The sequence below is a fragment of the Dipodomys spectabilis genome, unplaced genomic scaffold (genome assembly GCF_019054845.1).
Source record: "Dipodomys spectabilis isolate Male_0828 unplaced genomic scaffold, ASM1905484v1 ptg000051l, whole genome shotgun sequence".
NCBI classification, from domain to species: Eukaryota; Metazoa; Chordata; class Mammalia; order Rodentia; family Heteromyidae; genus Dipodomys; species Dipodomys spectabilis.
In genome coordinates, this window is record NW_024870728.1 from 17,985,024 (window position 1) to 18,009,993 (window position 24,970).

A 24,970-nucleotide genomic window follows, 5' to 3' on the forward strand; every position below is an offset into this window, starting at 1 on the left:
GTATTTCCAAATGTCATTGCACTGTAATATCACCAGGAATGAATCATAACGACAAATTAGTTATGTTGCTTTGAAAATAGTCTCTGAATGGTTTTCCTGATCAAGTTAAATCACATGGATGACATAGCATGGAAATCTGATGACTTAGGAACTCTTGGTTTCACAAGACAAAATACTTCAAGAATATGCAGGATTTTACAAATTTTCCCTACATACAAGGAGTGTATATGTGTCCACTGCTGAAAATGTTCTTCCGCAAGGAAAACTTTTTCCACCCACTAAAGTCTCAGGAACTAACACACTCAAATACCTTCCAAGAAAATGTCTTCCACTCTTTCTGTCCCCATATTTGTTTGTCTTTACTACATTTCAGGGACCTGATAACTGCACAAAGTGCTCCCATTTTAAGGATGGTCCAAACTGTGTGGAAAAATGTCCAGATGGCCTGCAGGGTGCTAACAGTTTCATATTCAAGTATGCAGACCAAGACCGGGAGTGTCACCCTTGCCATCCGAACTGCACCCAAGGGTAAGGAACAGCCTTGCTGGCCAAGGACTCGACCTTTTAGGTGTTGGTATAGATAGTTGTTGTTTTCCTGATACTATTTCCTAAATTTAGAATGTCCTCATTAAACTCTACATTTCAGATGTTGATTTCAAGAGAAACTCAAAGAGCATCGAAGTCCTATACTCTGAAATATTTCTGCTTAATATTTACCAATAACCACTGTGTTCACATTTTCCTATCTAGGGTTGGGTAGATTTTGGATGCAACATAGAAATTCTTTGAATTTTTTTCAGATTCAAGATAGCAGAAAAGACAGCACAGTAATCACACTGCTGAGATTTGTGTTGCTTAAATCATTAACAGAGGATTTCTGTTGTTCTCACATTCATATTAAAGGAAGGATATCTCTAGTAATCCCAAATATCTCTCTGGTAATTCACTATATATTACTATTTCAAGAAAATGTGAGCAAAAACAGTGATGGCAGAAAAATAAAGGTAAACCTAGTGTGTGCTGTATCAATAAAATAACAACTATATTTTGCAATAATATATTGTATCATATGCTATCCTACCAAAGAATTTCTTTGATTAAAATAGAGCAATTCAAAGATCAACCCATATTTTTCTATTACTCCAGAGGATGCTTTGCAGCGTATAATAGTTTACTTATCGTATTGAAAAGTCAAATAATAAATACACTTTACATAAAGAAGAAAAGGCACTGAAATTGAAAAAATAACATCACTCAGCAAGTAAATTAAAAAAAAAACATGTATTGAAAAATTTATCATAGGTTTTTCTTCATCTTTCTGCTAGAAGGTGAATACTATTGGACTTGAGAGCAATTTCTTACACTCTGTCTGCTTACCTCTCAAACACCTTCTGCACTGAGTAAGTGCCCACAGTCATGTGCATACTTATGTACAAAAATACACACACGGCATGCACACATGGACACTGTTTGTTGAAAATCATCCTGAGTACTTTATACCTAGTAGGCAAGTATTAGTTCCCTTATAGGGCTATCTGTTAGAAGCTATTGAAGAAGTTCAGCAAGCAATATCGTTTTCTGCCAAGACAAGATTAACTTGCAGATGCTGCTACAATTTCCTGCAGGTCAAAGGATCAGGCTAAGTCCTTGTGTGAAGTGGCTGATCCTTCAAGTGTGAAGTAATATTCTGCCGTACAAGTTCAAACTCAGCTGGGAAGAGTTAACTGCCAATCCTTTGGTTTCTACACAAGCACATAGGTTGAAGAGGCTGAAATCGTCACGCAGGCACTTGGCTTCAAGGGAACCAGAAGTAATAAACTGCTCCCCTTGTGATATTTTGGCATACTTGACTTAAGAGTATTCCATGAGAAAACATCTGATACTGCTGGAACCACAGAAAAAGAAAACCTTGCCTGCTAAAATCATCCACAAGAGGGTTTTTTATTGTTTTGCAGCTAAAATTAAACCAGTAAATTATTCAATATGATGTTGATGTCAACAGCTGTTGCCATTCAAAATGAGACCTTTTGCTGTTTTTGCAAATCTAATTACAGTCGAACCATTAGGGAAATGAAAGTGAGATCAGAGAGCCATACTCTCTGGATATGTGGCTGGCGTGTCTTCCTCTCCGCCTTTTCAGATCATTATTATATTATTATATATACATAAAAGCCTAGATAGAGTCCAGGGAAGTAGAAATATTGTAGCAATAAAATTGGGATCTCATCCTTACAGGAAGGATGAAGGCCTAATAGACTGTATTAGTGACACTTGCATAGTATATCACTGAACAAAATGCCTGAGAGAACAACTTAAAGAGAAGAACGAATTTATTTGGGTTCACAGTTTAAGAGGTATCCATTCATCACTGAGCAGTACCCATTGTGGTAGCTAGGAAGCAGAGAAAAAAGGCATCCTGGAAGTGCCCAAAGCACAACATAGGCCCAAGGACACACCCACAGGACCTACTTCCTTCAAGTAGGAATCAACTCCTACTTTTCACCAGCTCCCAATAATACTATTACATTATGAATAAATCTAGAGATGAATTCAGCCATTAGGTCAGAGTCCTTGTGATCAAATTGTTTTAAGAAACCCAGAGACACTCTAGAAGTGTGTTTTCCTGATCTGTCAGGTGCGTCAAATCCATCAAGTTGACAGTTAAGATTAACCAGTATGTAGGGAGCAGATCCATCAGCTCATTGGAGAACTCCAAATAAAGGAAATGGCCTTAGAAGTTCCTGGCTGCAGAATCATGGCCAGATGCAATTACACATATTATACTTACCAGCATCTTCCAAGGTAACGAGTTCTCTAGTGACTGTGTCCTGAGGAATTGTTCAATTTTTGTACCAGCCTCCATTCACCCAGATTCTCTTTATAAAAGTGTGATGCTTCAGAAAGGACATCATAATTCCTCGAGAGTGGAAATGATACATTTTCTTACAGAAGAAAACTGCATTCTGCTTCCCAGCTATTGTGTTTTGAGATATTATACTGAAGTGACGGAGGTGTTCCATGTGGACAATCCTTTTCAAATAGTCCAGGAACATGTAGAATTATAATCTTTCCATTCAGAGATCATCGGGGCAGTGAAAATGTTGGGGAGAGTGACTGTTTTTATTCCTAAACACACTGCAGCACTGACCTTATCAATAAACACGACCTGACCAGGCCAGCTCCTTTTTGAAAAGCAACTTTTTTTTTTCCTTTGAGATGCCAATATTACATCAGATAATTAAAGTTCCAAGTTAATGGAAATCATCTTTGCAATCATGGTTTTTAGAAGTGAAGTTCCCAGTTTGAATGGAGTTTAATGATTTTTCTGGAAAATAAAATTATAAATGTAATACCTTAAAAGCACTTTTACTACTCTGAAAGTACATTAAATGTTTCTGGTCTATTAAGTTCTTTTGATACATTTAAAATAGGTTATTCATTTAGCTACCATCAGGTGAGTCTGACTGATATCTCTACATGAAAGAAAAGTATGCCATTGTTTCTTCATGCCTTGACTGAAGGACACACTTAGCAGCATGTGCTTGTTATTTTCATCCACTCTCTTCTAGAAGACGCCTGCTTTTAAGGTGGGGCAGTGATAGGCAAGTTTATAAATGATGAAGGCACAGCTTTTTACCTCTATGGAAGTATCATCCCAGAAATGTATGCTCTTGACTTTATATCTTCTATTAAAAACCAGACTGTGTTTCAATGAACAAAATCTTTTTTGTACATTTTTATTGTAAAAATACTGTACAGAGGTCTTATAGTTTTTTGAGCAAGTTAATGAGTACATTTCCTATCGAGCATTGTTACCTCCTCCTTTGTTTTTCCCCTTCTCTCCCTTCCTTCCCACCTCCACCTGTACACCTTCCTCCCCCACCAAAGTTGTGAAGTTCGCTTTCAACATAGTGTCTTTTACATCTCATTGTTACAATGGGTCGACCTGTATCCCTATGTAAGCATTTTGTTTTTAAACTTAGTAACCACGTTCATAATTTGTAACAATGCTTAAAATAGAAAGGAGGAACATGCAAACTAAATCTATCCCACTAAGGTAGCAAAAACTTCAATATTTGAGTAATTGCCAACATAATGGCAATTTCATTTTGATTTGATTTAAACCAAACCTACATTTTAGATGTTAGAATTCCTATTTCAATGTTTATTGCTCCAGACATCTTGGAAAAACTCTCTTTAAATTTTTGTGAATATGGGTAACGTGATTTATACTGCATTTTAATCTCTTTTTATCAACCCTTTTTACATTTTTAGTTTATATAGTAAAAATATCCATTTCCGGAGGGAAAGGGAAACTGCTCATGGCATTATGAAGTCCGTGACCTTTAATATGGAAAATATAAGATTTTCTCCATTTTAATTTGAGAAACCTAGCTCCTAATAACCATTTTACCTTTTTCTTTTTCCCTCTTATTACCTCCTATTTTACTTTCCAGCTGTTGAGAATTATTGTTGCTTGTATATTCTGTATAACTCTTCAGATCTATGCTATGGCTCCTGCTGTTTTTTGGTGTTTTTTTTTTTTTTTAACCTCTTAAAATCACCACCAAGATAACTGTAGGATTCAGCATCCTAAGTTCCAACTTCCTATTACCTCCAAAATAGTGACCATGACAGTCAGAAGTTAAATGAGGTGTCCTTCCTCCATACTACCATGAACTACTTTTCACTGGTCTTTTTATATTTACCACAGTTTATAATACGTATATGTTTATGCATCTGCCAACTCATTGAATTGTGGATTCAATAAAAATAAGAAAAGCTCCCAATTCATCTTTTTACTCCAAGCCCACTGCAGCTCAAACAAGAAAGGAGATACTCCAGGAGGGATGCAATACACAGTTTTTGAATGGATGACAATCTTTCATTACCTATAGTTTCCCTTCAAGTTGAATTTCACTATTGAATATTCTTATCTTTCAAGGGTTATTATAAAGATTGCAAATGAGCCATAGCTTTTCAGATGCTCACTTGGAAATAAAAAGTGGACTATTATTTTTACAGAATGGCAAAGCTGTATTATAAAAAACATTTTGAAGAAGCTATCATGGGAATTTAGAAGAAATAATTTCTTCAGCATAGAAAAAGATAAAAACATATAGGACAATTTAGAGGCTTTTTTATACTTAATTTTCAATTTTTATAAATGGTTTTGATTACAGATTTTGTGTGGTACCAATTTAGTGTCATGTGCTCTAGTTTTTTCTTATATGCTTCTTTTCTCTGAAGGCTTTGCCACATATTTCTGCAGGTTATAATTTATTTTTGCTGCTCAAAACAAATTCTCAGAGCATAAACACAAACAAATTCCCTAGCTACTTGGAACATTAAAATATTCATGAAACAAAGATAGGGCTTAATTTTTCTTTTAGGTGATATTAGTTCATTAATGTTCACAGTCATCTGGAGATGTAACACAACATCAAACCTTATCTATCATTATATCATGATTTTATTTCAACTTCTTTTTAAAGTTTTAATAACAATGGTATATATATATATATATATATATATATGTACATATATATATATATATATGAAATCTTTAATGCTGGCCAAATAAGGCAGTTCTATAAATCATTGATATAGGAGAAATTGTAATGATTTCCTAGAGCTATTTATTTCTGATGGGAAGAAAAATAAGAACACTGTAAATGCTTTGGAGAATGGAATAAATAAAAATTCTAGGGAATTCTAATGATTATAATTGGGTGTACCAGTATAAATAGTGTAAACATTATTACAAATGGCTGCTTAGTTATCTAGATCTTGATTTGCTCATTAACCTAAAGAGTATTAATGTATTAACTATTGATAGAGTTCAATATTATGACAGTGTAAAAGTCTGTTTTTGTTTTCAGGTATGGCATTGCTATTTTAAAAGAGTCCCTAAAGATATACTTACCATATGCTCAAATCTGTTAAATTGACTTTTAAATAAATTCATGTTTAAAGATAAATAGGTTTTTAAAACATTCACAAACTAGGATTGCAATAGTCTGATTATAGAAAATTTCTATGAGAATAGCATTAAAGCACCTTAAGTAATTTTCTCCTCAAATCAATCCTTATTGGGCATTAAACATTGTGTTACAATACTACAATAACTTATTCATTTCCTTTTTTATTGATTTTGGTATATTCTAAAACAGAGGTCCTTTTTGTTTTGTTTTGTTTTTGGGTCCGGTTGTGGGGCCTGAACTCTGGGCCTGGGTGCTGTCCCTCAGCTCTTCAGCTCAAGGCTAGCACTCTACCACTTGAGCCATAGCGCCACTTCTGGCTTTTTTCTTTTTGCTTATGTGGTGCTGAGGAATCGAACCCAAGGCCTCAGGCATGCAAGGCAAGTGCTCTACCACTGAGCCACCTTCCCAGCCCAATGGAGGTCCTTAATAAGAATTCATATACATGAAAACAATTAGTCATTGAAATTTCAAAATATTCATCAACCTGTATAATCATAAATAATACAAATGAATTGAAACTATTAGAAATAAGCTATATGTGCTCAGAAGTAAACCACAAGATCAGGATAAATTTTGTTTTACTGTATACATGTTTCTTGGGATTCTTCTTTGGTGGTAATTGCATTTATTTCTGTGTTTGCAAGCAAAAATCTTCTCATTGGTTTTTAATTCATGGTGTTCTAAAAATTGCCTAACCGTTGAAACTAAGTATTTGACAATCAGTAATTATCTTGTCGATTGTTCTTAATGACTAATTTTTCTCTCCTTGTATTTTTTCTAAATTTGCATCTTCTGCAGGTGTATAGGCTCAAGTATTGAAGACTGCATCGGCCTGATGGATAGGTACTTGGTGTGCTTGCTTCCCATGTTCTTCCTCCAAGGCTCCATGTGTGAGCACTGGTGCATGTGTGTGCATGTCACTGTGGATGCGGAATGATGTTTTCTGTTCTGTAATTGCCTGCAGGTGTAACGGTCCCACTAGTCATGACTGCATTTACTACCCATGGACGGGCCATTCCACTTTACCACAACATGCTAGGTAACATCTGCCATGTTTCCATTTTTACACTCCAATTCTGACCCGATTACCATGAAGAAAAATAAATACTAACCCATAGAATTAAAGTTATAATACATTAAATTTGAGAATTAGGACAGAGACTGGAAACATTTTGCCTTTCAAGCCCCCTTTCTTAACTCTTTTTGCTTCATTGGTTATGATTTCAGAGTGTAATTATAATTCCATTGATTTTAATTGATATTATTTACACATAGTTACTAATTATTAATCTAGAATTTTAATAGAATAGTTTCATTCTCAATTCAATACATGATTTAAAATATTATAAGGAAAGTACTTGCCAAAGTTGATCTATGCTTTTGAGATGTTGATTTGGATTCCATTTCTGATTTTGTTATTTTTTGACTGATTGATATGTTCTCCAGGTTACATAATTATTGTAGAGTAAAGACAATAGAGAAAATACTTCACCTTGGTAAAAATACAACTTGGAATTTAAAAGCAAAATATATTACTCATGTTCACACAGAAACCTATACACAGATCTTTGCATTGGTTTTAATCACAATCACACCAAACTGGAAATGACTTAGCCATTCCTCAGTCATGGCATATATATGAATCACAACACTACTGAATAATGGAATAGAACAATCTGTTGCTATTCACAGTGTAGCTAGATCTCAAATACATTATACTGAATGAAAGAAACCAGATTGTCACAAGTGTGGACCACATGAATCCATTCAAATGGCAAAAAATAGGGAGAGAAAATCTGGGTATTGCCAGAGGTTGGTGGTTGGCAGTTGAGACTGACTACAGGACAGGGAAAAATGTGTCACTAATGCTAGTGGTTAGAGAAGGAGGCAATATTCTCTGTATCCTGATTGTGGTGGTGGCTGCCTGAATGAAAGCACTTGTGGAAAACCAGAGAATTGTTGTAGTTCACCACATATATGTCACATAAATGTTGAATTTAATTGTCTATAAACTGTACTTCAATAAACACCAAAAAGTATCTCATAAAACTTTTCCTAGTTATGTTAGCTTTATGAAACGAATTAATTGCATGTTTTTTTGGAAGAGAGAAAATAATGGTAAATTTTGATTAATGGATGAAAATTGGGAGTCAAGTGTTGCCCTTTGGCTTGCACTTTTGTGTTTAAGTGTAAAGTTGAAGTATACAAAATATTAGTGAACTTATGCTAATAAAACATTTGTGCAACCACCAGCCAGATCAGAAAACAAAACTAATAGAATCTCAAAAGGCCTCTGGCATCCTACACCGAGGGCAATTACTGTACTGAATTGTATCACCACAGGTCAATCTGTTTTATTTCATGTCGTATAAATTTGGTCATATAGAGCATTATTGCATGCATCTGGCTCCTTTTCCTAAGTAACATATTTATCAAATCCATCTGTCTTACTGAATTCAACCATTCAGTGACAATGGCTGCATACATTCATATAGTGTTTTCATTTACATACTACTTTCATTCACATACTATCGCCTTTGAATGTCTATAATTTCAAGTGATCATATAAACAACATGTCATCTTAGTAAATTTTAAATGACATCAACGGAGACATTAAGTTATACAAGGAAACTGTACATTACAGTGAATTGTTTCATACAACAGTGGCACTTTGATACTTGGGCATAGTTGAGGCTTGGTGATAAAGTCTAGAGCAAGGTGAAAATTCTGAAAGAAATTAAAGAAAGAATGAGTAAAGGGAAGGGAGAGAGAGCGGTGGAAGTTGGAAGTATGTCTTATAAACCAAGATACTTCTAGAATGCTCTGTGAAATAATTTTTCCTCATTGGGACCTTGAGTCACTGCAATGTATCTTGAGAACATTTTCATATTTGTTTCAATTATTTTCTAATCATTATTCCAGAAAGCTAGTGAGAAAAAAATGTAAGTTTTCTGGTAAAGAAGGGTGTCTGTAGATTCTGGTTTTCTGAGTTCAAAGCTAAGATCTGTCTTTTTTAGGGGTATGACTATTGGAAGGTTCTTATATGATTTGAGTTTCACCTTAGGATTATTATATGTTGTATTGTCATATAGTATTGTATTTATAAAACTTCAGAATTATCAAAGTTTCTAAGTTAGTGGAGATTGGTGTGGATTGAACTTTGAATGTGTACTTAGAGTTGTTCCTGGCTCATTGAATTGTTTAATGAATATTATTATATTATTTTTTCTATATATTGGTTATACTCCAAACTGAAGAATGGAAGAACATTCCTCCCAGGGGTGAGTAGGGAAATCTCTCAGAGGCCCTGAGGCAGCTTATAGACCTTTGCCTTTCTGAGTTTCTTCGGAGGAAGGAAGGCATTGCTCTTCTTGCCTTGAGGAGAAGCACTCATGAAGAGAGTCACTGGGGGTGATGGCTGCAGGTCATAGGCTGCCCTGCATAATGATACAACCGTTATGGATGTTAATGCTTGTATCGGATGTACTACATACCACACAAAGTCCCATACATCTTACTTAGATTTAATATTTCAGAAAAATGATGTGATATTTGTACTCTAAATTTTACTGCCTCCCAGAGTTCTTGGACTACAGTCTATAATCTTAGAGATCCAATTCCCGTTAGCTTTGTTATCAGTGAGTATCCATGGCCAGTAACAATAACAAACAGTATAGTATATAGCTCATCATTTCTAAAAAAAATCATTTACAGCCCATGTACAGCTAAAGAAAAAGACTTTTTTATTTTTAATATAATATTCATCTGAACTGAAGCTGATTTGATGTTTATTTTCTTTTATTGGCAGCATTGCACTTAAATTTATGTCTGCAGGCTTGCTACCAGGTGTTCTACCATTTAAACTACTCTCCTCCTACCCAGCCCTTTTTGTGTTTATTATTCAGGTAGGGTCTTCTTTTGGAACCCAGGCCAGGTTCCTCATACTTCAGCCTCCTACATAGTTGTTTTACAGCTTGATATTTGAGATAAGACCTTCCAAACTCTTTTTATGGGTTTTCCTCAAACAATGATCCTTCCCTCTCCTATCCCTGTGTAGCCAGGATTACAGATACAAACCACCACAGGGTTTCCTAAGTGTGAACCTGTCATTCCAAACATGTTTTTTCCATGATGATAATTTTATGATAAATGGGGATGATAAGCATTATGCCTTAAAAAGAGGGTTTGAATATAATGTACAGAAGCCACTGTGTAATAGATATTCACTGGTGATAGTTTCTGCTCTAATTGAAATATTGATGTAATCTGAAAATCACATGAAATTGTGTCTTATTTAGTATTTCACATATGAAATACTAAGTTTGTGACTAAAGAATTCATATATAATATTGCTTAAATTGTAAGTATTTGAATGTCATTGCAAACTTTCAAGTGTCATGATTTCAATGACTAAGTAGCTGGTAGCAAATTATTCTATTTAGAAGTGTCCACAGATCTCATAGTTGGAAAAAGAATCCCAAATTTTGATGAATTACAAAAATTTTTGGTGATTCTGGAGTCTCATTTAAGCCATCCCTAATGCTTCCTTTTAGAAACTCCGGATGCCTTTAATTTTCAACTAAAATTCAAAACAATGTGGCTCTAATTCTTTGTGTTGACTGGCTAGAATTGATTGGATTATCAGAGGCTGATTATACCACATTTGGAATTTACATAATGGATTTGGCCTGGGAACCTAGGAAAAGTCTTTTTGACAGAGGAGCATTTTGACTGAGCTTTGATGATATCTTCTTTCAGATCCTTATCAGTGTAGTAGACATTTACCTTGCTGCCTTTATGGCGTAGGTTTGCTTTTTCACTGAAAGCAGGAGACTGATGAGTAAGAATTAGAAACTTAAGAAAGAAGCAATTCCATGATAGATTTTGAGCTTCTGCCATAATTGATTAAAATGAATGTTATGTAATAGAAAAATAACAAAGAACAATGGGAAATAATCAAGTTTCCACAACTACATTTAAATGGAAGGCTATCCAAATTCCTAGTTTTTATTTAGTCACAGATAATTGCATTGAACATGTCAATGTGGTTGTTTGGAAATATTTATAGTTCTACTCCCTACTGTCTCACTATATTCTCTTTGCTAAACAAAGATGGAAGATTTTAATAAAAACAGGTGAAATGTTTCCAATCTTGATCATTTCTTCATTCATTTAATTTCCTAAATAATGTTATTCATTTGCAAGAATACCATTTATGAATTGGTTTTCTGCATTCCATTTACCTTACAAGCTGCTGCTGGAATTTTTTGTCAGGAAAATTGGATAGAAGAAAATAGGATTTTTGTTTGTTTGTTTGTTTGTATCATTAACATAATATTTGTGTGTATACATGCACATACACCCATGTACACATATGCCAGTACTAGAATTTGAACTCTAGATCTGGGCATTATTTCTTAGTTTTTGTTCTTAAGACTGGCACTCTACACTTGAGCCACAGCTGTATTTTCAAATTTTTGGTGGTTAACTGTTGATAGGAGACTCCCATACTTTCTTTCCTGGGCTAGCTATGAATGGCAATTCTCAGATTTCAGCCTACTAAGTAGCAGTTTTACAGGTGTGAACCAACAGTGCATGTGAGTGCCAGAAAATTCCTTTTGAATTTGTGAGGAAAATTATTCAAATGACTAGATTTATTGTCCAGGTATTTTTATATGGCTTCATACTCGTTTAATTATTCTAGGTGTTTTAAATATGAAGTCAGTAATTGAACTTAGCTTAACTCTCTAAGTACTTTATGAAAGGCTATTTAAAATATTTCATATTTTCATTACATATTAATAATTATGCCCCCCTTTTACTTTATGGTATACTGGTTATTACCAAAGAAGTCACATAGGAGTTTATCAGCATGACCCATGTATGATAGATGACAGAGGTTGTTGTTAGATTCTTGGTATCATTTTCACAAATCATGTATGTTTTTCTTTGTTTTGTCCTCAAGTAACTTAGTTCATAACTATGTCCAAAATGACCATTCATTTTGAACATCAGTTATTAACTTAGATCATCTTACTTCAAATGAGTATCAGTTGTATTGAAATCACTAAATCCAGTAAATGGAAGTGCAGAGCTTTTGATTACAGGTCTATTCTCAGTTCATCACTTTCTATATATTAAATTTACTTTTGAATTAAAGTAAGTTTTGAGAGGTGAATGCAACTATGTGCATCTTATCTTTTGCAGTTAATTTTTGTCCTATTCTTCCCAGCAACCACAAATTACTTGGGAATTATGAAAGAGGGATTAATCACCTCAACATAGTTATCAATTGCTTTTCATATAGTCAAGTGACGACTTTCTACAAAATTGATTAGTACCCCAAGTTTTTTTGAGTGGTATTTCCATTGATATCAAAATGATACTTTCCTATCAAAGCTTTTGCATGCCTTAGGTACATTAGTGTGATATTCAATACAATTCAGTATTAATATATGACCTAAATAATCCAAAATGATGAGTTAAATTTGACAGAGATTTTTAAGATCACTGACTTTAGGACTAGATGGAGAGCTTTAAGGTATCAGCAAATTGGCAAGATGTTTATTATTCTAGATAAGAATAAAAGCAAAACAAATTCAGTAGGTAGATGGAGCTGTTATGCAGTCTTATCTTTGACTCTCTTCCACAAGTATCTTTCTATAGTATGCAAGCTGTTTTTATAACTATTTACTTCTAATGTGGAAAGATAACAGGATTACTAATATCCTGTTACTTAAAAAGTATCTTAAGCTTCATTGATGTTGATTATCAACACTCTGATGAATGCTGTTAAAACTAAATGAACAAAAATGAGAGATTTTTCTGAAGCCCTAACTCTTCTTTAGACTTATAAGTGTATTTTGTATATACTATTCCAAAATTTGACTGTCAACATTCAATTCTTCATTTTATTTTATTATCCTTAAGTAGTTATGCAAAGGAGTTGTCATTTAACTACATTTAACATTATAACAATGGGGGACTGGGAATGTGGCTCAGTGGTAGAGTGCTTGCCTAGTATGTATAAAGCCCTGGGTTCAATTCTTCAGTACCACATAAGCAGAAAAAAAAGCCTGAAGTGGTTCTGTGGCTCAAATGGTAGAGCAATAACCTTGAACCAAAGAAACTCAGAGACAGTGTCCAGGCCCTGAGTTCAAGACCCATGACAGGCAATAAATAAATAATAAATACATACATACATACATACATACATATATACATACATACAAAGGGTCTTTCAACATTGTCATCTATCCTTTTAAACTTACCATTCCTCACTTTTCTAAATTTTGTAGGATATCTGTTGCATTCTTAATTGACTTGTCTCCTCTTCTCCTCTTCATTCCCTTGCAAAGTACAATCTAGAAGAATCAGAATTTTCTAGTACATTGGAAACATTTATTTCAATTTTGTAGTATTTGATGTCTAAAATGTTCCTTTCCAAATAAGATCTAAGTAAATTATCACCAAGTTAAATTTTATAATTTTTTTTATAAATTCTTTTTTTGGGGAAGAGGAGGGTTGGTCATGGGGCTTGAACTCTGGGCCTGGGCACTGTCCCTTGGCTCTTCAGATCAAGGGTAGCGCTCTACCACTTGAGCCACAGCACCACTTCCGATTTTCTGGTGCTTTACTGGAGATAAGAGTCTCATGGGCTTTCCTACCTAGGCTGGCTTTGAACCGTGATCCTCAGATCTGAGCCTCCTGAGTAGCTAAGATTGCAGGCACAAGCAACTGGCACCCGGTTTATAAATTCTTTAAAAACATCTCTATGGATGCTTTACAAAGTGACACATGTTCTGACAGTATGTAATAAAAATGGAAAAAAGACAGATATGGCAAAATAATCAAGGTAATTACTAATAAAGAGAATTAATTTATGCTTTCTAAGGACAAAGAAATAAACGAAAAAAGTAACCTAGTTAGTATATGAGCCACAATAGCATTGAGAAAACTTGGTCTAATTCTCTGCTAAAGGGCTGATATTTCATGAACCATTGTGCATTTCCTTCCTATCTAATCAGTGCTTAAATATAAATTGGAAGCTTTTAAATTAATATATTCTAAAATGATTATGGTTACTATATATAGCATGTACTTGTGATCTTATACCCTTAAACCAAATTGGATATTTCTTATTTTTCTCTCCAAATGTTCCTTTCAATTTTTAAAAAATTTTCTTTTTCTTTTTTTTCTTTTTTCTTTACTTTTCTTTTTCTTTTTGCCAGTACTGGGCTTGAACTCTGGGCCTGGGTGTGCTCTCTTAGCTTATTCTTTCAAGGCTGGTACTCAATCACTTGAGCCACATCTCCACTTCCAGTTTTTTAGTAGTTAATTGCAGGTAAGTTTCACAAACTTTTCTATCCAGGCTGGCTTTGCAATCCTCAGATCTCAACCTTTTGAGTAGCAGGGATTATAGGTATGAGCCACCACTATTCAATTTCAAATGTTCATGCATTATATTTCTTTCTTAAAAGCATGTTTATTAAGTGTGTGAGTGAAATGATTTCAGACATTTATAGTGAAAAGGGCGAATAATTGCGTGATAGTAAATGTATAAATTTTACTGCTGTAGAAGTACTAGTATATTAACATTTCTATGATTAATTGGGTGCCCAATCATAAGGTGAAATTCAAAGTATCATAACCCTGATTTATATATTTAATAACTAAAATTTTTAGGATGAGTATGGAAGACTTTGAGATCAGGTACAGAAAAGGAATTGCTCAATTACTATATAAGATTTCTATTCCTGTGTGAATCCCCATCAATTAACCAGCTTAAAAGAAGCATGATTCTCTAGGTTAAAGTACAGGCATAGTTAGTTTCCCTTCATAGGCTGAAATCTTGGATGAATTCTGTTCATGATCTCAGCTAGACATTAGTCCTCTTCCAAGTCTACCCAGCTTGTTGTTGGCTTGGGTTCTTTGAAACTGTAGCATTATGTCTCCATTTAATTAATGATTCTTGGCCAGGATTGTGCATAGGTTGTGTGTGTGAGTGTGTGTGTGTGTGTGTGTGTGTGTGTGTGTGTGTGTGTGTGTTGTTTTGTTGTGTATTTTGTGGCCATATCCATTTCTTATCAGGATTCACTCTCCATTTTCGGAAAACAATAGTATGTCAGATCAGTCTCATTATTTGAATTTCTTAGTTTTTTTTGTTGTTCTTAGTTTATATTTGTGTGTCTGACATCTTTATCTAAATTTGAATACTCAGGATTAGTTCAGGCACACATAAACTATTTAAGTTATAGAGGACCTTAATTTATATCTATAAAGTGCATTGACATCAAATTCTAGCTTAGTACTTGAGTAAGTGGGAAAAAGTACATGAAAACCAAAGCAACTATAATCCTGGGAGACCATGGTTCACTCCTGGGTATCACACCTACTCACCATGGAAACAAACACAAAATTTCAAAAGATACCATTGCTTCTTTTTTTTCTTGTCTTGCAAACAGTTTATTTTCTATATTTCATAACTTTGAGAAGTAAAGACAATTTTAATATATATATTATCATAAAGATACTGTACAGAGGCATTACAGTTAGATGAGTAAGGTGAGTACATTTACTATTGAGCACTATTACCCCCTCCATTGTTTTTCTCGTACCATCCTTTCCTGCCCCACTTCCCCAACTCCTCCTTCCCCATCCCAAAGTTGTAACATACCTTTTCAACATAGTGTTTGTACAAGTAAAGATAATTTATAGTCTGAAATAAATTAAACATAAGAGATAAATTGCCCATGCTATATTCAAATAGTTTATTCTATTCTTTACTTGCATACCCAGAAGAAGCCTGAAACAAGATTTAAGCTATTGTCATAGTATTGAAACTGTAGGGTTAAGCCTCCATGTTGGTACTAGGTTTTAGTACTCCTCTAGTGAGCAATAGCTTATGAATATAAGCTTCTCAATAAGATACCCCTTGGTTAACAACACATTTCTAGATTTTGTATTGTTATCAGACTGATAGGTTTTCCTCAAGACTGCAGTAGACAGATCTGCAATGTCCAATATTCCAAACACTATCACCTCTGGCCATTGACCACTTTCAACACAGTTGACACAATCAGCAATGCTTTGTGATTATCACAACTAGGTGTGTTCTGTGTGTGTGTGTGTGTGTGTGTGTGTGTGTGTGTGTGTGTGTATGATACTCAGTGCTTCATGCTTTCCAGTCAAGTGCTCTATCACTTGAACACAAGATTTTGAAGATGTATGAAAATTGAGATATAAACTGTTAATAATTTTGGATATATTAAGTAAATACATCTTAATATTAAATATGACTCGTAGACTATTATTTACCTTACTTACCTTGTGTGTGTGTGTGTGTGTGTGTGTGTGTGTGTGTGTCTGTCTGTCTGTCTGTCTTTCTATGTGGTAAAAAGCATTCTTCTAGCCCATGCACCAAGAAATTTTAATTTAATATCCTGTTTGGTAAGGGTTTGTACCCCTCCATTTCAACAAATTCAGTAGGTAACAGATAAATCATAAAGATCCAAGAGAAAACATTTTTGCCTAACTCATTGTACATACCTATATATTTAAACATGCACCCAGATCTTCAAAACTTATACAAGAAAGGCCAAATTATGACAGTTTAGGTCTATAACTAAAATTCTCACTTTCTACTTTTAAAATGGAAAGTTACTCAGAGTTGGAATTTTTTTGGCCTATCCTTCTTAAAATTATGCTTTGCAGTAACTATTCCTAATAAGATATCATTTAATGTTTATGTCATAAATGAACAACACACAATTTGTTCTTAGATATATATCAAAGTTGTTTTTATTATTTTTTCTATATATTAAGACAGAAGTTCAAATCATTCCCCCTATGCTGAATGCTAGTGGCTCATGCCTGTAATCCTAGCTTTCAGGAGGCTGAGACCTGAAGATTGCTATTTGAAGCCAGCTTGGATGGGGAAGTCTCCTAAGACTTTTGTCTCTATTAACTACCAAAAAAGCTAAAAGTGGAGCTGTGATAGAGCACTAGCCTTGAGCAAAAATGTTAAGGGACAGTGTCCAGGCCTTTAGTTCAAGCTTCAACACTCTCTCTCTCTCTCTCTCTCTCTCTCCTCTGCCACATAATATGGACATACGTTCTATTAGGCCCTATGTAAATGTCTTTTTTTTCCTGATAGTTCCTATTTAACCAAAGGAATCTAATTAACTTGGACCTCCTCCTGTGATGTGGATATATAAAATGATGGGTAGATATTAGTGTAAATTGCTCTCTTCATGCTTTTTTCTTATTACCGCAGCACATTCCCCAACTAATCATTCTTTCATAAACATACAATTATTTTTGCATACTATGTATGTAGGCAGGAGATAATTAACAGGGAACATTTTGATTAACTACTGAAATTCCCGCACCGTTTTGTATTTTATCCTTAGCCACCCTCGACTTTCAAACCTAAAATGGTTTAATTTCACAGTAACTCAGTACTAAAGAATGAATGATAAGGAAAGGGAAACCCACCTCTAATAAACGTTGAATGCTCATAGCCATTGTAATTTTTATAGCATTGTGTTCTTCTGCTCAGAGTATTGCATTCCATATGCTTGAGTCATTTATGGAATAATTATAGTTACTTTTAGTAGAGGAAAAATAAAACAACAAAAACCTTTTACCATAAAAAGTTTACTCATTGAGGGAATAAGTCTTTTTCATGAACAAAGCAAAATCTAGTTCCAAACTTACTTTTTATGGAACTTCTGGTTCCCAAATACTAGAGTTTACATGCCATGTATAAATCCCAGGTAGCCGACTGAATTCTAGACGTCAACAGAGAGAGGACCACTGGATATTCAAGACACCAAGTTTATTTCTTTCCAGGGTAACTTTGCTTTATTTCAAAACCTTCTTTTAGTAGGAGTCTCTTTTATCACTATAAAAATATCTATTCTGTCTCTGTCAGATGTGTTAAACTGTCATACTTTCAGGACACGTTTAGAGAAAGTTTTCATTATTACCCTTTTACAAATGAGGAAACAGTCCCAGATAAGTTTAAACATTTGCTAGTAAGTGAAGAAAAGAAGAGATTCAAGTTCAAGTGTCTGATTCCAAAGATTACATTTCTTTCTCTGAACCAGGTTTGTTCTTAAACAAGATTTATTTTATGATGAAGATAATTAAATATTTTATAGTCTTCTCAAATAATTTCAACGTATGTTTTCACTGAACCTTATTACTTAATTTTTCTAATGTGTGAGAGTTAATAATGCTTATATCACATAAATTTTAGTATTCTTGAGCAATACTCTCTACAATCTAAGTGAACACTATTTGTACTGAGTGCAATGTGCATTTTTATATTCTAAATATGCAAGACACTAGTCCTAAGACATGTATGCATCAACTTTGACATGGTTTTAAAATCTTGTCTGAATTGGAAATTTTTGTAAATTCTTCAGAGACTGCAAAAACTAATATTGTAGTTATGTATGGAAATGACTTTCATCATACCATCACTAACTCTACTGTTTCCATCTCCAAACTCATTTGTCAAAGTTTTGAAAATACAAATGTTATAGGCACAAAAGAAAAAAATACTAGAAAAGCTTCCTTTTCCTCAGTAGCTCATCCTGTATGATCTGTGGGATTAGGACAAGTTGATTGAGAGCAGAAATGAGTTTAGGTGGTGGAAGATGAATCCTAGATTGTATATAATGTGTTTCTGATTAATTATGTAAAGCGTGATTTCTGTTTCTTAAATTTCTCACCCATGCATAAAACATAAAAAATTTTACACAATAATGGATAGTGGGTGATATTTCTCCTAAGTAAAAATTTTCCTAGTATTCATAGTCAGATATCATATTTTGTCTTTTATAAAAAGAAAACAAAGCTAAATTAAAAAACTCTTTCTTACATATTATCTAACAACACTGTGGCCTATAATTTTATGTGTGTGTGTGTGTGTGTGTGTGTGTGTGTGTGTATTTATGTGGCACTTATGAAGAAGAAAATATAGAGGAAAACTAACATAATTCCTAAGATCATAAAATTTATTATATTGTAAAAGAGAAAATTATGATCCAATATGATGCAATGATGATTACTAATTATCTATTTGCATAGTGATGCAAAAATATGTAGGAAATTTCAAGTGGATCATATGGCATAGGATGGTGGTAAAATAAAGCAAAGCAGCACAATGCCTGAAGTTTTAACTTGAGTAATCAGGTGAAAGGTGACAGGAGAGGTGCTTATTTCAAACCCTGGCACCAGAAAAAAAAAGTCAGAAGAAAGTGAGATATGGAAAAAATTAAAAGAAAATCTATGAAGGCCAAGACAAATGTTGAGAATTTTCTGTGATATTTGAACAAACAACTCATTAGATATTATGTTTAAATCTATAACATCAGATGAGATTTCACTATATCTCAGTTCAATCACCAAGCCTGGGTATGGTGTTCACAACTGTATTCCAAGCTATGCGGAAAGCATAGGAGGAGAATCTGTCTGAGGCCCAGCCCTAGATGAAAATGTGACTTAGTTTAAAGCTGGGGGTGTAGCTCAAATGGTAAAGTGCCAGTCTAGTGAGTTCAGGACTGCTTGGTATGGAAGGAAGGAAGGAAGCAAGGAAGGAAGGAAGCAAGGAAGGAAGGGAAGGAAGGAAGGAAGCAAGGAAGCAAGGAAGCAAGGAAGGAAGCAAGGAAGGAGGGAAGGAGGGAAGGAGGGAGGGAAGGAAGGAAGGAAGGAAGGAAGGAAGGAAGCAAGGAAGGAAGCAAGGAAGGAAGCAAGGAAGGAGGAAAGGAAAGAGGAAGGGAAGGAGGGAGGGAGGGAAGGAAGGAAGGAAGGAAGCAAGCAAGCAAGCAAGCAAGCAAGCAAGGAAGGAAGGGAAGGAAGGGAAGGAAGGGAAGGAAGGGAAGGAGGAAGGGAAGGAGGGAGGGAGGGAAGGAAGGAAGGAAGGAAGGAAGCAAGCAAGCAAGCAAGCAAGCAAGCAAGGAAGGGAAGGAAGGGAAGGAAGGGAAGGAGGGAGGGTAAGAAAAGACAGGGTGGGGGTTGTGGAAATGAGGGAGGGCAGGAAGGAAGTAAAAGTGAACCTTAGAATTTTCTAGCTGTTGAAGCACAGAAAAGAGACGACATAGAATTGCCAAGGAAATTGAAGTAGATGTGTCAGAAGCAGGGAGGGAATCAGTTTAGGCATATTCTATAATTTAAGTGAAAAATATGCTCATAGAAGGAATGAAAGCTCATATTTAATGCTGAGAAGGATGCAAACATGGACCATTTTATTTGACAAGTGTGTGGTTAAGTGTGCTATCTGAAAAGAAAAAGACTCTTAGAAGCAGTCTCCTTTGTAGTAGAAGGGATAGAAGGAAATAAAGTTAAAATGTACTAAGAAGAGACAAATGAGATGACCTATGTGGAGAAAGAACTCAATGTGCTTTTTACAATGAGAGAAGAGCAAGCAATAATGACGATTATTTATTTGTTGACATTGGAACAGGACAATGCTTGTAAGCTGATAGGAATGATTGAAGAGAATGAAAGGTCATATTTCATGAGCTAAGGAAAAACTGCATGTAACATTTATTTTCATGATCAGAAAGTATAGATTTCTCAGTGTACAAGTAGAAAAGCTGGCGATGTAAAGGAGGGGTAGTACATCCCTGTAACTTGAAGCAAATCATAATAAAGAATTAGATATGAAGGTAGATAGTAGATTTAAGGTGAGAACACGGGTCAAAGTGAAATCTGTCTTAAGACAAAAATCTTAAAGCTTGTTTAAAATAAAATAGGAGAGATGGTGCTGGGAATTGAAAGGGAAGTGTTGAACTAGTATAAGGAACTCTTTCAGTGAGAGATATATATCATCCCAGAAACATAGTAGCATGGCTAAGGCAGTGCCATCATTACTGAAAACAATCCCAGTATGGATTGTTTTATCTAGCCCTGTGGTATAGGTGTGGGTACTGGAACTATGGGTTTGCATGTGAAATTTTCCCAGGTGAGCAGTTATGCAAGGAAATAGGAATCAAGGCTACGATATATGATCTATATGGGCTGTGAATGATGGCAAAGGGTCATTGAGAATAATTTGAGTAATAGGGAAGTTGATATGTCAAGGGAGGCTGATGTGTGGTGAAACCATACATCATTAGCTTACAGGTTGTTGAGGTAGGGACCAGGAGGACTGAAAGTGTAGGAAGTACTAGTTAGAAGGATTTAAATAAATAGTCCAGGGGAGAGACATTATTTGCTGTACAAATATATATGTGACACATTTGGGAATGAGTAAGCAGGGCATAAGGAAGCATGGAATTTGAATGGATGGAGGGAAGCCAGAAGATCCAACAAAAATACTTGCGACTTTAAATTGGCCATCATATTGAGTTAACTAGATATAGGAAAAAAAATATTGTGAATGATTTCTGGGTTTCTGGATTATTAGGTTGAAAAGATAAAGGTAGCATTAACCACAACATGGCACAGAACTGAGATGCTACAGTAGTCATCCTGAATTTGGTTCGAATGTGATCAATGTGCAGTGACTTTGGCTCTAGCAAATGATGGCAAGTGAAAGACTCCATCTACAGACATGGATGCTTCTCCATGCACAGATATGGAGCAGAATGAGTGAGACATTAAAATACAAACAAAAAGCAAAAACAACAACAACAACAATCCTGAGTGCTTATAGGTCTTGAGAAACTCAGTTGTTAAAAAAAGTATTTGTAAATTTTGAGCATATTGTGGACCTCTTATAAGGAGTGTGGAAGGTTTGTTATACAGAAGAAAATGATCAGAACATTTTCTTGGAAAAGCTAGAAGAATTATGAAATGAAGCAACTGTGAAAGGATTAGCCTTGGATATGAAAATTTCCATTCTTCACTATTTCATCATGAGAAAATAAGAAGAGAGTAGAGTAAAAGAAAGGTAAATTTGTACCTTTTCTAGGCAAAGCCTGAAGGAGTTCAGTATTCTGGTTTTTCTTTGATGATATTGTGGTTCAGACTCAGGATCTTGAGCTTAGTAGATAGTCACTCTACCATTTGACTCCTCTCCATAGACCAGTGTTCTGTACTCTATTTAATGTTAGCTGAAATTACCTTACCAAAATAAAGATATTTTTAATATATGTGAATGTGTAAAGAGAGAAATGGTCTAGAAAATCAAATTCATATATAATCTGTGCTAGCACTTTCATGTAAACTATTTTCCACCTTTAATTAAAAGTCATCAATAATTTGCAATGTATCGCTTTTCATGAATCCAACTTAAAGGTCACTTATTTTATTTTTCCGTGGACAATGGCAGGTTGTGGTTCGCTATCACTGACTCTGAACTAATTAAGTTAGAACACTGTTAAATATATAATCATGAGTCATCAGAAACCCTGTATGTGTTCTGAGGAATGAACAGATTTCAGGAGATAATTGCAAAATTTGATATAAATCAGTTACTCCAAATGACACAATAACTATACATATAAGCAATTGTGCTGGTATAAAACATTAGTAAATCATGACATTGAAAAATATTTTCTTTATTTCAGTTTTTTAAAAAAATGTTCTCAAGTAAAGAAATGGAAAGTTCCTTAAAAGAAAAAAATTTCTTTGGCTTCTGACTGGACTGATGAAACAAAATTTTATTTTTAAGATTCTCATGCAGTGTAGCCCAGGCTGGCCTTGGACCCACTATACTCTTCTTTCAACCTCCCATAAAAACTTATTCAAGAGATTTATAGTTTCATTTGTAATGTCATTAGATGTATCACAGAAAAGATGTTATGGACAATAATCTTTCAAAGTACTTATTAATTTGTTATGTGGTTTTAAGTCATCCTGGAGAACCAGCTATACATACAAGGATCTTTAAGAGTTTAACACACAACAAAAAGACTGTCATATAGAATTTTGAGATGATCTTAGAAAATAATTTAGCAACTGAGTGGTGCCTAACCTTTTTTGTAAACCAGTAAGACTAGATCTTTCTTTTTCTGTTCCATTATAAAACTTAATACCATTATTGATATATGAAACCTTCCTGAATTATATAAAATGTACCCATGCTGCTTGTATGCCAGCTGATTTTACAGTTGTGTTCTTTAGATGTGTTTGTTTGTTTGGGATTGTTTTTAAGTATGCAAGAATTAATCTACTAGGAATCTTAAAGATGAAGTTGGGCACAGGTGACTCACATCTAGAATCCAACATAATTGGGAGCCAGATATTAGGAAGATCACAGTTCAAGGACAATCCAAACAAAAGTTATGTTATTCCATCTCAACTAATAAGTGGATATTATAACTGGATAATAACCAATAACTACATTGGAATTTGAGATTGGGAGAAGCATGGTTCCAGACCATCCCAAGCAAAAATCAAGATATTTCAAAACTAACCTAAACAAACTGGTATGGCTCAAGAAGAATTGTGGGTTTGAATACCAGTACCACAAAAAAGCAAAACACACAATATACTCAAAAAGAAATGACAGTACTGTCTACATTTTCTAAGGAAAAAATGATACTTTACATAAACTTCTCTCATGATTGTAAGTAAAGATAATCCTTTTGCCTAGATAATTTTCCAGATGGCAACATAAAGATAAGTAATCTGAATTTTTTTAATGAGTTGGAGAAAATGTAGAGATGTATATCAGCCAGGAAATTTCAAAGGAAATGTGCACCCCATATAAGACTTAAATTATTTCTTTAATGACCATTTAAAAAACATAACATTTTAACAAATCCTCTACTAGATGCCCATAAGCAATCCATAGCATCACACAAAACTGGTTGTTAATGGCAGACAAAAATTTCAATAATGGAAAATAATAATGAAAGAACAGATTGAAAAATTAATATTCTAGCTGAATGAGAATGTTTCTTGTAGATGCAGGTTTTATCCTTAGTAATGATTTCTTTTGCATGTAAATGAAATGGTTTCCGGCAAAATGTGAAGTTGTCTTAGTATTATATTATTTCAATGCTATTTGAATTAGCTTAGGTTCAAGTTTGGTTTTTTTTTTACATTATCTTGAGGCTTTGAATATGTATGCAGAGCATCTGCAGAGTCATCTTGTAGGCAATTGCTTCTGAAAAAAAAGGTTTTCCCACAATTAGAAATGTAGTCTAATTAGGGGTTAGGTGCCGATATAAATTTTAAAAGAGGTTATATTATTAAACATTGTTTTAGATACTCTGACATGTTTTGTGACTCTGGTTACAATAAACCTCCCCTAAAAATATAAAGAGTAATCCATTCTATAGTAAAACCATTATTTAACATGGGGTACCATGACCAGAAGCCTTTGTGAAGGAGGGTTTTTCATTTCTCCAAACCCTCTGTGAGAGAGTCATAAATAGACTAGACAAACAGCCTCTGCCTCTCCTTGTTTCCTTTTGGGTTACTTCCAAACTATTATGGACCTAGAAATAAAAAAGTAGGTTACTTGTATTTTGCCAAGTTAAATACAAATGAAGAACTCTGTTTTCTTCATTAATCTTCCAGTATATATTTGCTTGAAGTGCACAAATTAGGGCAATAATTTAACACTTTTGAATTTTATCATCACATGAAAATGGATAATAATGAACATTCTGTCCATTATCAGATTTAAATTGTATACTTTAAAAATCATATCACTGACAGCCGGCCACCGGTGGCTTACACCTGTAATCCTAGCCACTCAGAAGGCTGAGATCTGAGGATCGCGGTTCAAAGCCAGGGAGCAGGAAAGTCCATGAAACTCTTCTCCAATAAATCGCCAGAAACCCGGAAGTGGTGCTGTGGCTCAAGTGGTAGAGCGCTTACCTTGAGCTGAAGAGTTGAGGGACAGTTCTCAGGCTCCGAGTTAAGCCCCATGACCGAAAAAAAAATAAAATAAAAAGAAATCATATCACTGAAAAACCTTTACTTACTGATCTTATGAAAATCTAGGATACTCTGGTTTCTCTTCAGATCGCATAAATCTTTCGTCTTTTATGATCTTATGAAAATCTAGGGTCTTTTC

At 34.4% G+C, this 24,970-nt stretch overlaps 1 protein-coding gene across 1 annotated transcript in view; it reads left to right on the forward strand.

Moving 5' to 3' along the window:
• The window catches only part of Erbb4 (erb-b2 receptor tyrosine kinase 4), a 1,009,337-nt gene that overhangs the window by 771,918 nt on the left and 212,449 nt on the right, over positions 1-24,970 (forward strand). The window contains exons 15-16 of the mRNA XM_042679248.1: positions 374-528; positions 6,949-7,023. Coding sequence (XP_042535182.1) covers positions 374-528; positions 6,949-7,023 — 230 coding nt within the window. The remainder of the gene's footprint in view (positions 1-373; positions 529-6,948; positions 7,024-24,970) is intronic.